General features: G+C 28.4%; 1 protein-coding gene across 6 annotated transcripts in view; it reads left to right on the forward strand.

Annotated features, from left to right (window-relative positions):
• Nucleotides 1-15132, forward strand: part of LOC143243910 (calcium-transporting ATPase sarcoplasmic/endoplasmic reticulum type-like) — a 134437-nt gene that overhangs the window by 32196 nt on the left and 87109 nt on the right. For all 6 annotated transcript variants that reach the window (XR_013024810.1, XM_076487688.1, XM_076487685.1 and 3 more), the window contains exons 3-5: nucleotides 6117-6134; nucleotides 7614-7696; nucleotides 9639-9743. Coding sequence is in view for 5 of the 6 variants with exons in the window: in XM_076487688.1 (XP_076343803.1) it covers nucleotides 6117-6134; nucleotides 7614-7696; nucleotides 9639-9743 (206 nt within the window). In the remaining variant the exon portion in view is untranslated. The remainder of the gene's footprint in view (nucleotides 1-6116; nucleotides 6135-7613; nucleotides 7697-9638; nucleotides 9744-15132) is intronic.

Below are 15132 nucleotides of genomic sequence, written 5' to 3' on the forward strand. Positions count from 1 at the left end.
TGAGATCTTCTGGGTCAAGGTGCAGCCTTGTCGCAGGTCAATTTGCAGCCCTCTTATCTTAAGAGATTTACATTTGGTCCCATTTCCTTCAGTGGTTTGTTTTTTATCATATATTTGAAGCTTAGAAATCTGTGGAGTTTATGTGTCAATGCTCTATCCCTTTCCTCATAGGTAGCAAGTTTGTTGCAGTCAGAACCAACACAAACCCTTATTCCTTGAGACAGCCCTTGAGTAGCTTTGCACTAAATTCAAAACAAACCAATCCTTTTCAATCTCTACCTGTTTCTCTTTCCATGGGTATCTCATCTCATTGTGTTATTTAATATAGATGGGCATGTCACATTAGTATCAGTGACTACCCAGCAGGTTCTGGTCCATTGGTAACTTTATTGTATGAATTTACTACCCTTTAACTACCTGTTGGCTTTATCAGAGGGATTGCCTTTCAGTTTCTTTCTCCCCCTCCTTTGTCACAGGTACACATTTCCTTTTTTATTATAGGTTGCATGGAATCCATCCAGCTCATAACTATGAAAATATCCATGAAAGTAATTATACTGTGATTTTTCATAAAGTATGCATATGTTTACAAAATTTTACAGGTTATTTAGAAACATTACAAGACTTCCATACACAAAATACCAGAATTTTCAATTAAATATTAAGATTTTTTTTAAATTAAAGATTTCCTCATAAAATTGTTTTCTTTTAGAATGTTGAATATCCAACATGGAAGAGTAATTTTCATTTGAATATTAAAAATACATGTATGAATCATAAAATTCTCAAATTTCACTTGTGAAATCTTTATAACCTACAGATAATTGTGAAATATTTTTAAGAAAAACTTTATATTTTATCTATTCCTTTCACTATCAAATTGGATTCTCTGTACATATTTAGTAGATCTGATCAATTTCGTAACCACCGTAAAATAGTTAGGAAATGTAAATATTTTTTTTCATCCTCAAATAATTACAAATTATAAATAGAAAACAAATATTTAGTCTAAATAGCTTGAATATCATGATAGTATAAATTTATATATATGTATTACTTTTATTATATTGACCTTTCAGTCACTGCTGGCTAACGTCACAGAAGTTACAATGATGTGGCACATGTGTACTCATTTTACTATATCTAAGAGTATAAAACTGATCTATAAAAAGTGACCTGTCTTGGTCACTTGGTCAAAAAATAATTAGTATTATTTTTTAGAGTACAATCACATTTCAGTGTATACATTATTGCTATTTACAAATAAGTTTTTAAACTTATTTTTCTTAAAACATCAACATAGAACAGTAAATAAAGAAGTAAAGCAAACAAATATCTCTCCTTGTTACAACTTTTGTATCTTAGCCTCAAGATATTTTGCACATGGAATATGTGAAACAAAGACTGAACTTACCAGCATAAAGATTTGTCTCAAAAAAGAGAGAGATGATACTGTTATATTTGAAAATGGCTGAGAAAACTACTTGCAGGGCATTCTGAATGTTTGATTGGTTACTTACATGCCATATATAGAATTAAGTGTACACAAGAGACAAGTGAGGTCACTGTGTTTGACTTAGTACATTAGTAATATTTCAGTATATGGAAAAGATAGGAGGTTTTATTTTATATTCTAGCTTTTAAATATCGGTAATTTGAGTTCCTAATTTGTACAAAACAATAGACTTTGTATTTTGACATAACAAACATCTAATTTGAACTAGTTCTGCATTCAGCACAACTAAACATCAAATTTTTACATTTAAATTAAGAAATTAAATAAGGTATAATATGAAAACTTCAGTTTTGCTCTGGTGAGTGTCAAAAATGGTATCATTTAAGATGTAAGAACTTAACTGAACAGGATTTGGAATATTTTAATGAAATTGGGAAAAGTTATGAATGTGATTTTTGTATGAGAAAAAAGAAAGTTAAACCTAAATAGTGAATCTCCATTAAGAAGGACTGTGTCCATTTCGTTAGAGGGGGAGACAGTGAATCTTGTTGAGAATAGTGAGCTTGATTTAAATATGGGGGAGGCAGATATGAAGTGGCTTAAGACAAAAAGTTACTGAAATTTTGTCAAGACTTGATGACTTTCACTTAATTAAAGTAAAGGTCGAAGAATTAGTGACTTCCTTTCAATTTTATTCAGAGAAGGTAGAAACTATGAGTGAGGATATCACAACTTTGAGAGCTGAAGTTAAGGAGTGTAAACAGGAAAATAAAACATTAAAGCATGAAAATGAAGAATTGTGGAAGGAGATGGCAAGTTTTCGGAGGAAGATGTGTGATGCGGAACAATATTCTTATAACTATAATGTTTTGATTGGAGGTATTCCAGAGAAGCCTAATGAGAATTTGCAAGAAGTTGTTGAGAAGATTACAACTACTTTTGGGGTTGACTGTGCTCCTACAGATATTGACACTGTTCATCGTATAGGAAAGAAAACAACTGAAAATAAGAGTCCGAGACAGATTGTTGTTAAGTTTTGTCGTAAGCAAATTAAATTTGATCTGCTTAAACTTAAGAAAACTAAATTTCGCTCTCTTAATACTAATGATATTAAGGTCTGTAATGAATCTTATCCAGTTTATGTTAACGAACATCTCTCCCCATATTATCGTGATATTTTCATGCAAGCAAAACGAAAACAGAAAGATCTTGGCTATAAATTTCTTTGGGTATCGAATGATAATATTCTTATTAGGAAATCAGAAACTACTCAGCCCATTGTTTTACGTTGCTTGATTGATCTTAATAATTTATAAATACTGCAATGGCTGATGATTTTGATGATATTGTTGGTGTTACACCATCTTTGTCTTCTCTTTCTGATTTACCAAATGTTTTTTCTGTTGGTTATTTAAATTTAATACATGTTAACATTCGAAGTCTTACTCAAAATTTTGACCAATTTTTTGTTTTTTACAATCAAGCGTTGTTAAATTTCATATAATAGCTTTTTCTGAAACTTGGTTTGTTGAGGATGGATTTGTTTCCTTTTGATTCCAGGTTACTCCTTTTATTCTTCATCTTCTGGTCTAAATAAGGCTAGTGGAGTGGCAGTTTTGTTAAATTTGAGATACTGACTATGATAAAAGAAGTACAGTACATTAAGTCTGATGCTTTAATTTTATTTTGTATGATTCAAAATAAGAAATTTAATCTCTTTGTTGTTTATAGATCTCCTAGATTGCCTGTATTGAAGTTTATTGATGAGCTTTCATTAGAATTGAATTTATACAAATATGATATTAATATACTTGTTGGTGATTTTAATATAGATGTTTTGGCATTTGATGATGTTTGTTATAAGAATGCATATTTTAAGTTTTGTCTGAGAACAATCTTCGTATTATTATTTCTTCTCCTACACGGATAACCAATGTTACTAATTCTTGTATTGATCATTTTTTAATTAGTGGAAATACTGTTAAAATTGTTATTCTTATATTGTTGAGAGTTTTTTGACCGATCATTTTCCAATTGTTTTATGTATAGACATTTTATCGGATCTAGAACATGTCTCAAATGTTCAAAAGATTAAGTTTAATGATTTGAGTTCTTGTTTGAAATTTTCAGATTGGTCCTGTGTTATGAATTGTTCTGATGTTAATGTTGCTTATGATAATTTTGCTGAAGTGTTAACTGATTGTATTCAAAGTTGTACTACTACTGTTTCTGTGTCACGAAAGTTTAGAAAAATTAAGCCATGGATTACCAGTGAATTGGTTTTGTTAATGATTAAAAGAGATAAGTTAAAAAAGAAAGTACATCAATTTCCTGATGATATTTATCTAAAGATTAGATTTAAGTGTTTAAGGAATTATGTTGTTAGCTTGACCCGTAAGACTAAATGGACTTATTATCATAACCTGTTTAAGAATGCTAAAACTATTAAACAGAATTGGAATATTGTTAACTCTATTATTGATGTTAAAAAAAAAAAAAAAATTGTAATTTTGGTACTACTGATTTATCTGATTTGAATTATTTTTTGTTAATGTTGCTAAATCTACTTGCTCGATCCTAAATTTTGTTCTCAGGGCATGCCTCCTGCTCCTTCTTCTTCTTGTTACCTATATCCTGTTACTGTATCTGAAACTATGAATAATATTTTCTCCTTATCAAATTCAGCTTCTAATGGTGTAGATGGTGTTTCGGTTAAGATTTTGAAAGCTAATGCTAATCTTTTGCACCAATTTTGACTTTTTTAATTAATTTATCTTTTACTCAAGGAAGTTTCCTAATGCTTTAAAGTTATCATTGGTCATTCCTATTTATAAATCTGGTAATATTTTTGATTTTACGAATTATAGACCTATTTCTTTATTAATACATTTCTCTAAACTATTTGAAAAATCTATGAAGATTAGAATTTTATCATTTCTTGATAGACATTCAGTTTTGTCTCCTTCTCAATTTGGTTTTCGGCCTGGGCTTGGAACGGAGGTTGCTGTTGCTAAACTTGTGGAAAGTATTACAGAAGCTTTGGATTCTGATCTTCATCCAATTGCTGTTTTTCTTGACTTAGCCAAAGCTTTTGATTCTGTTAATCATAAAATTTTGTTAAATAAATTATCTTATTATGGTTTTAGAGGTATTGTTTTTGATTGGTTTTTTTGTTACTTTCACAATAGAAAGCAATCGGTTTGTATTCATAATAATTATAGTGATTGGCTTACAATTAATGTTGGAGTACCACAAGGTTCTGTTCTGGGTGCTTTATTATTTCTCATTTATATAAATGATATTCTTTACCAACAGTTTTCTGGAGATATCCAAGCTTATGCTGATGATATTGCTGTTGTTTATAGTAAGCCAAATCTAATTAATGAAGCCATTATTTCTAGTGATCTTAATAAAATTAAAAATTGGCTTTTCTGTAATGGCTTATCCTTAAATATATCTAAATCTTTTCTTCTTCAGTTTAACCTTTATGGTGTCATTCCAGCTTTTCCTTCTATTTTTTATCATTCCAGTGATTGTTATACTTACCCTAATTGTAAATGTCCCAAATTGACTCAAGTTTCCTCTGTTAAATATTTAGGAATTATTTTAGATCGAAAATTAAATTGGCAATTTCATATTAATTCTTTAGTTAATAAATTAAAATATAGTTCTATGCTAATTTTTGAACTTAGTCATTGTGCTCCTTATCATATTTTGTTAAGTGTATATTATGCTCTCTTTCAATCTTTCTTACAATATTGTATTTCAATTTGGGGTGGCACATATAAGACTTTTTTTAATTCCTATTCACAAGTTGCAAAAGTGTTTTCTCTCTTATTTTTACCCATAGGCTTGATACCGATTTCAGTAAATTTAACTCCCCTCTTTCATATGATAAACTTTATTTATATTTTTTAGCTTTATCTACAATGCATGTTTCTTTTAATAGGCCTTTTAAAGTCACTTCATATTTTACACGACTTCAATCTTTTTTTCCAATTAATGTACTCACACCACGTAAAACAGTTACACTTCATCAATATCTTTATTTGGCACCTCGTATTCATAATTTTATTCCTTATAGTATAAGATCTTCTATTAATCGTGTTAATCAAAAGAAATACTTAAAACAATGGATCTTAAATACTGATGATAATATTTTGGGAATTTTATTTTGATTTTGTAAGTTTTGATTTTATTTTATTATGTGTTTAACCATCACAGGACGAGTTAACTCTTTGTTGATGGTTTTATATTGTTATTTGATTTTTTGTGTCTAATTTATTGCTTAATAAATTTATTATTATTATTATATTATTATTATGATCTACAGTGTGATACCAAATTTAGTAATGCAAATTCATAAAATAGCAGTTCAGTAATATTTTCAATGCAAGTCAACAGTTGCAATGACATGGCATTAGACTTATGACTTGTGATAAGAATAAACACTGCAATGAACATTTTATGTTTTGAATTGTTTGTAATTTTTTTAGCTTTTGTTTCAGTTGTATTATTTTTGGGATTTCTGGTTCCATATTATGTTAATTTGCAAAGAAGATGAAGATTTTATGAAAGAAATATGTATATATGTATATTTTAATGCATTATATTTATATTCTTGTTACTTTTGTTTGAGCTCCTCTTGTTTTTATTTCAGAATTACCTGCTGAAGAAGGTGAGTACATATTGTAATATTTAAGCATGTATTTTTGTTATGTGTGGTATAGCATAATGTTATTTATTTTACATTTATTTCAAACTGATTAAAAGAAGAAATATTGTTAAAGCTTTAATAAAGATAAAAGCATGAAAAAGGATAACTTCTTTACAAAACAGAGCAGAGTGAAAAGGTATTCAACAATTAGTATTTAGTAGGATTAATGAATATTATATACTCTAAAAGCAGCAGTGGTGTTATTGAAATGTATTTTATACATAATTCATTTGCAGATGATTGAGTTCAGAAAGTTAATATTTACTTTTAAATGTTGCTAAAAGTCTGATTGCTTGCATACCTCATGAAGAAAACCACAAATCTTCAAAATACAATGTCCCTCATTTAAATAATTTTTTGTAATTATTATCCTATTTACTGTTTTTAATTTTTTAAGGGTATCAGAAATTTAAGTTTTGAAACCAACATGACATAGTATGGCTGATTAATGCTATGTTTAAACTGAATATATATATTTCTTAAAAAAGTCAGTTGGGACAGTGTCATTTTAATTTTCAGTTTTTTTTACTTTTTGGTTTCTTTGAAAGTTTAAGTTATATGAGCTAGAAATGATACTTAAACTGTCTTTTTAGTTTCTTAAGAAATCCAAAGACATTAAATAATATAAAAAAAACTAAATTTCATATTTTCCATGTTATAAAGATTTTAGTGTTAAAGGCTTTCAGCTAGTAGTCATTATTAGGCTTAGCAATGCTGTAGAGTACTGGAGTACTTTGTCAATTTTCTCTATAGTGTTATGTTGTATATAACTTATATAGTGCTGAATGGTATGTGTGTGTGTGTGTCTCTCTCTCTCTCTCTCTTTGTGTATATATATTTTTTTATTTTTTCTTTGTTGAATTTAAACTGTATCATTAAAGTTAAAAAAATCCTTTGATGTGATATTTACACAATCTTGATATAAATTATGATATATTTAAATGTTTTGAAAGAAACAGTTTATTCTTGCAGAGATATCAATTTTGTTAATATACTAAAAGGTAAAAGTGTGCAAAGCAAAAGACAAGAAAATATTTTTATGGATTAAAACTAAAAAGTTTTAACTGGTGATTTAAAATTTGAAATTGTGCTAGTAAATTGAATGTTTAACATTGTGATATAGAAACCAAAATTATCCATTTGAACATTATTAAATTATCATTTACCAGCATCCTACTTCAGTAGTGTGAGTATTTATGTAACCAACTCCCTTGATAGCAAGATGAGTTTGTTGAGACATAACTGATAAAATAAATGGCATCCAAATTGTGCTGGCACTATGGGAGACAAGCCAGAAATAGCTTTAAACAGGGATCTGGTAGCACAGTTAGCGTTTCTAAGTACAGTAGTATACCAAATGTTCATTTCTTACAACCTATTTTTAAACATTAAGTGCATAGCATTAAAGTGACTTATTCTTTGCTTCCTTTAATTTTATAGGTAAACCTTTGTGGCAGCTTATACTGGAACAATTTGATGATCTACTAGTGAAGATTTTATTATTAGCTGCTGTAATTTCTTTTGTAAGTACAGTATTACTTAAGTTATGAAGGACCCTATCAGATATCTTATAAACAAATTTATTAGTGTATGTATATTCCGATCATTGATATGGAAAGTGAGCATAAATATTTGAAAAATAAACTGATTAAAAAATGGTTGTGAAAAATAAAAGTTCCCTAATTTGTAATACACATCATGAGGTTTGCTAGAGTCAACATATTTAATAACAGCTTTGACTTAAATCATTTACTTTGTTCAAATTTATTTCACAAACTGAAATATCTACACCAATTCTTACATTAAAAAGCTGTTATTTTCATTTAATTACAATGATCACATTTGTGTAAATGTAGACCTATGTAAAAGAGGACAGCTGGTATGTAGGTTTCTGTTTGTTTCCAGAACAGCTGTATAGCTTTCTCTTCAAATATATTTACTACTGAAGTATTTATGCTTTGCTGCTTGTGAACATAAATAGTTGCATCTTTATTTTAATTTTTAGATGTTTTTGTATTATTATATATCATCTAAAATAACAGGAGTTAGCTGTGTTGCTCCCCTTTTATTGCCATTTGATTTGTACATACTAATTTCATGTCTCCCATTGATTTATTTGTGGTCCACTGTTTGCTTAAATGAAGAATCTAAAGATGTGTCATGTATTGGATGAGTTTATTTATGGAAGGAAGTAATGTTTAGCTCTTGTGGTGGCAAGATATAAGAAAAGGGCTAACACCTAAGTATATGATTCCCTTAGTAGAAGGAATGAGAAAATGGTTTTACAGAATATTTTCTAAAGCATACTGTACCAATTACATGTATACACATATTTATAAATTTGGTTTAGAGCTTTGTTCTGTGTTTATTGTATTTATATTGATAGTTGGTTGATTAATAAATTAAGAATGTATAATATTAGTATAGTTTTAAAAATGTTATTTTCTGTTTCTCCCTGTTCTAGAATAATGCTTGAGAAAGAATTACTTGTTTAGAAAATGTAGTTGTTAATAAACACTAAATGTAATATTGAATTCCATTTATAATGTTCTATTCCATTTCTTGTTTCATGTATTGAGCAGCTTTGAATTTCATTTATAAAGTGATATCCTAAATTTAGTGTTCCATGTACTGTAACTCGGAATCTAAATGTGAAACTTTTATTATATTTTAGCACATAGAATGTTTACATTCCACAAGGTGTTTTACATAAAACAATATTGAATAGAGGTAAAATCCAGTTTATGCCCTTTTTTTTATAAATCAAACAGTTTATAGTAAACTTTATAATACATGTAAGATCACTGAATAAAATTATAAAAACTAGGAAATTTGAGAAATAAACTAGGACATATGAAAGTATTTTATAGATAGCAATATAATCAGTAAAGTGACCTATGTAGCAATACTTTTATTATCAGGAATGTAAAATAATTTATTACAAATATATGACAAGACTCACTATTTCTGAAATTTTGTATCTTTGTCAAAACTATAGCATGCAACTTGGATAATGGCTAATTTCTCTTATGTGTTCATGTTATGATAAACATTGATAAATTTTTCAACTCAGCATTTAATAGTTGCTGTGAAAAATCATTTCTAAGGTAAATATTCATTATTGATTTATTATATTGAAAAATGTTTCTACATGTTTAAATGTAGGTAGTTTTAAAATTAATATTGCTACACTGAGTAAATTAAACTTTTGTACTTGTTTTCAGCAGCTTGTGTTTGTAACATTTCCATTCTGTTGGATGTAACTTTTAAACTTATAAATGTTTATAAGTAAACAAATATTGTAAACAAAACCTGCTTTTTTGTCAATGGTGTGTAAGATTATGCTAGACTATGCTTAGGGTTTGATTGATCTTTGAATGAAATTAAAAAGAGCAAAAGATTTCTTTACTTATTAATATTATATTTTCTAAGTATGAAGAAATTAATTCTTTTAACTTATCACAGGTTTTAGCTTTATTTGAAGAAAATGATGGACAAATCACAGCTTTTGTTGAGCCATTCGTCATCCTTCTTATTCTTATTGCTAATGCTGTTGTGGGAGTGTGGCAGGTAGGATATTGTGATTAGATGTGTAACTTTCAAAACGAATCCTAAACATTTTAAACAAATAACATAATAATAATAATAGATAGCTTCTCTACCTTTTCCTTTTCTTGTAGCTCTAGTTATCAGTAAACCTGTGAGTTATTACAAATAGAATTAAGTTCTCTGCACTTGAATGTTAATGGATGGAAGTCAAGGTTTAAGATAACTGTTGTATCATTAAGAATGTATATAACAGTAATTCATTCACGTAACTTGATGTTTTATTATGTGCTACAATTTAACATTGTCTGCATATAACAATTACATTGTTACTTTTGTTTGCAAAGTTGTGTATATTAGCCTGCTGCTAATACTGTATTCTGTTATTTTTCATGTTATTGAGGCTTCATTACGCTTTGAGGTAACACATCAAAATGGAATATCTTTCAGATGCAGAGATTTAAAATACAACAGAATTTTAATATAAAATAAAGATAATTTACAAGTAAAACTGATTTAGCCTCTCTCTTCTTTTAACTATGAGAATTTGTTACTTAACACTTGCTTTCACCCTAGGTCTTAGAGCCATTTGTTGAAAGACAGACACAGTGGATCTCATTTTACTGTTATATAAAAACAGTTAAATCAGATGTGATTATATTATTTATCCTTATAGTAATATAGAATGTAACTAATATTATTAGAATTTACTGAATAATCTTTTCAGATTTAAATATATTTTTAGACTTGTTAAGTTTGACGTAAAATATGCATTTATTATTTTGCAGAGTTATAATAAATGAAGTTAGTACAATATTTTTTAAATCTAAATAACATGTTTATTGTTATTTAAGTAAAATTCTATATATTTTAACATTCTGGTTATTCAAGGTTTTACAGTTACATACAGAACATTAAATATATTGCTATTTCAAATACACTGTGAGACTGCAAATAATATATCAGTTGATCCCTTTTAGTGTCAAACGTTTTCTATCAGATATAGTAAGACTGAAAACAAAGAATGACCCTGAGGACTAATTTTAGTTGGACCTGCTCTCAAGTATCCTGATTGAGTTTTCACATAGTTATCACATTATTATTCTACATTTACTTAATAAAGAGCACATGGCTTCCTTTCTACATATTAGATATATGTATTTTGTTCTCAGATGAGCTGAAAATAAATCCATTTATCATGCATCTTTAAAGCATTTTCTTTCTCCTTGATAATGCTATCAGTCAAATCCATAATTTAAAACATAAAGTTGACAGCAGTAATATTGCATTTTAGTTTTAATATTCACTAATTATTTCTATTTGTTTTACTATAATTAGTTTGAAACAACATTAAGTATGTTCTCATTCTAAAACACCAAAAAACTCATCTTAAATTTATCCTAAAAACTGTATATTGTGTATGTAAAGTGGTTATTTCTAAATCTAATCATTTGTACATTACAGAATTTGTTCTATTGGAATAGACTTTTTTTTATAAAATAATTGGATTTCATTTTATTTAATTTATTTTAATTTAATTTATTTTCTTAGAACACATTCATATATATGTTTTAGTAAACTGTTTATATGTATTTCATTTTTATGCATTTAATTATATAAACATTTATATAAAACATGGATAATAAAATATTTTACATCATTAAATGTATTAAAAGTACATTTTTAGATATTCAATATATGGAATTTCATTTGAAAAGCTAGAAATATATAACCGATGCCTGCATTTGAATAGTATATTGATATTTGTTTTTATGTAAGGACAAATGTTATGTTATAAAGCACTGGAAATAAAAAAAAAACTGATCTATTTCCTTATTAACTCATGAGCATGCTTTTTGGAAACTAACATAACATATCCATGCTCCTCTACAAGTTTCAAAAATCCAACTGTACTGATCAAGCTCCTCCATTACCCTCAGTTACTTTCGTAGACTGCTCTGGGGTTGATCATATCCCTCAATAAAAACAATCTTTTAGGACACATGTTGATGGTACTTAAATATTTGTACTAAGACTGGTCCTGCTAGTTTGTGATTGGGAATTTGTACAGAGTTTAACAGGGTCACCAAGATTGAGAGGAGAGTTAGGAACACAAAATCCAATGCCAGATTTGAGATTAGAGATCCTGTAGATCTACTCCTAGACCCTCATAATGCCTGAGTGATCTGTCAGGTATGTTCTAGCCACCCTTAGTGTAGGGACTTACCATATAGATAAGAACATCCTCTCCAGTCTCTCTTAAGTTTGTCTATGGAATTTGGTCAAGTTATAGCCAAAATTGTTGAAGTTGATTAAGAAACAAACATTAAACGTGAACTAATATATGATAAACACAACCAAATTGCATAAAAAAGTTTCATATAGAGCTATGTTCTAAGATCCTTATATTTTTGGGCATATCCTAATTTTTAAATAGGACCCACAATGAAAAAAAATATTTGTTTAAGTTTGGTATTTAAGATAACACTCAGCATTTAAATAGTTTTACTGGAACATGATTGTTCAAAGTAGACCTTATAATAATATCCTGTAAATACATCTTGCATATAAGAAAATCTAAGGCAGAAAAATTCAGAAATAAAAAAATAAGAGATTATTGTACTCAAACAAATTGGTACTTTCCTTCTTAATTTTGTATACAGTAGAAAACATAACATAAATGCTATAAAATAACCAGGAAAAGCAAAACAAATATTTCTGGAGTGGCAGTTAATTGTATATGAAAAAATAATCAATTCTATACACATACTTTATAATTATAAGACACACTCATAATTTTACTTTGTGAACTTTAACAAAAGAAATAAATTTTAATTATGAAGATAACTGTTTATAGTGTTAATTTAGAAATTCCAAGTTTTGCTGTTGTCACTTTCAAATCTAGAAAGTGAATATAAAATTAACAAATACTTATTATTGTTCTAGTGATGTGATTCAAAATTGGCATAATTTTACACTTCAGTTATACAGGTAAATATCTCTATTAAAACAGAAGGCCTAACACTGATAATCATTACCCAGAGAAAAAAAGATCCTTTTCCAGTGTCATCTACACTGTATTACCAAAAGAACTGGTACAGCACACAGTCAGAAGGTTGTGGTGTACTTTGCCACTGGAGCTCCATTTTAATAGGTAGTCAGGCCATCTCTGATATTGATCACTATCTGACAATTCAAATTGAGTGGGAAGACAGTTGCTCCTTTGCAGCACTTCCAAAATGTTGTAAAGATCACTGTATGTCCATCAACAACAACAAAAAATGTTAGAATTTGGTTTATTCTAGAAGTTGTTTGCATCACAGCATTTCTTTATCACTTTATCCACAGTGAAAGTGAGTATTAGTTTGTGGACTGTATATACTACCAATGCTGCATCAAATAACTATTCTTCTTTTGTGGTTAGTGGGAAATATTTCATATGATATTTAAACTCTGAATATCTGTATGTGACAGATATTAAGTTTTTATAAACTGCTTATAAGCTTGTGCACTACACAAATTAATTGGAGATGGATCCATAATCAGCTGGACATGCACTGTTCTAGTGCTTGTAGTAATTAGTGTAACTTTTTAACATTTTTGAGAAAATCACACTATGCAGTGTTAAAATGTATAGCTTGTGTACTTTGAATCGTTTACATATATGAAATCTCCAACTTTCTTTTGCAGTATATTTAAAAACGTTCATTACATTTCGTTCTTAATAAACATTAAAGAATGATGTCAGTCTTTTTTTTTACATTTATATGAATCTGTAGCTTATCTCTTACTGTGTATTAATGTTTTTTATTAGAAATGTTTTGTTTATAGTCTATAAATTCACATTTGTAACCAGGCTGAGCTTTTAAAGAAATTTTTATTATGCAAAGAGGCTTTATTGTGCAGGACCATTTTTATTGCTATGTTATGGCACCTTTTGCTGTTGTTTTTGTTTATCTTTTATATTTAACACAGTTATTTTTTTTTTATTTAAGAGCTTTTTATAATCTGTAAGATTTTATTCATTACAGCTTTATTAAAATGGAGTAAAATAATTATACTGTTAACATATAAATTAGTAATAAATAATGTTGCAGACACGAATAATATAACATAATGTTCAGGGACCATGAGGGACTTATTGAACCATTCTGGCTATCCAATCCTCTGAACTAAACTTAAACTATTAAATAACTTAATCAAAATTTAACACCTTGAAGCCAACTATTATTATTCATATAGTTATCAGCTTTCTCTTAAACTCACTTAAATTTACAGCCTCCAAAACATCTGAAGGCAACCCATTCTAGAAGCAATCCATCCAGTTAATAAAATAAAACTGTCTTGGCTGAAAATGACTCCTAGACAGCCAAAATATATATTTGTGTTCACCAATTCTACTGTTTTTGCCATTAAGTATAAAAAAAATGATACATCAACATTATCTATTTTCTTTACAATCTTAAACACCTCAATCACATCCTTTTTAATTTTTTTCTTCAAGAAAAATCTGTTTCAGATATCTGAATCTCTCTTTTTAACAACCTTTCCATACCAGGCACTATTTTAGTAGCCATCCTCTGAACCCTTTCCAACAGTTCAGTGTCCTTCCTAAAGTAAGGAGCCCAGGACTGAACACAATACTCCAAATGTGGCTTAACCAGTGACCTGTACAATGAAATTATAACTTTTTAGATTTGTATTCAATATTTCTGTAGATATGACCTAAAATACTATTTGCTCTACCACTAGCAACAGCAAAATGCTTGGATGGTTTTAGAAACTGATCAACCAATACACCAAGATTCCTTTCCTTCATAACACAGTTGTTTGTTTATTCCCATCCAAATTATACTTGTACTTACTATTTATTTGCTCAATTTTATAAATGATATAAATCCTTTTGTAAAGCAGCAACATGTTCCTCACAGCCAGCAACACCCAAGACTTTTAATATCATCTGCAATTTTAAGTAATGTATTTACTATTCCTTCATCTATGTTACTGATGTAAATTAAAAAGAGCAAATGTCTTACAACTGAGTTCTGAAGCCTAATTGTAACATTAATTCAGTTTGACTGAACTCCATTTCTAACAATCCCCTGGTTTCTTTCATCCAGTCATTCTTCTATTCAGTTTGGTAACTTATTACCCACAGATATTTTTTTTACAAGCCTTTTATGTGGCACCTTATCAGATGCTGAAAACATTATAGTTGGGCTGCATTTGTTTACACCAGCTTGTACATACAAAGCATGTATTAGTTTAAAATGCAGTCTTCTGTTAGTAATTGTAATATGTCAAGCTACAATGAAGATGCACTGAACTAAAAATATTTAGTTACCTGAAGCGCTTGAAACATGTTAAATAAAAACAATTATCTGTTTAATTGATCCAGGTATGTTTTTTTTAG

This window comes from Tachypleus tridentatus, chromosome 2 (genome assembly GCF_004210375.1).
Source record: "Tachypleus tridentatus isolate NWPU-2018 chromosome 2, ASM421037v1, whole genome shotgun sequence".
Lineage (NCBI taxonomy): Eukaryota > Metazoa > Arthropoda > Merostomata > Xiphosura > Limulidae > Tachypleus > Tachypleus tridentatus.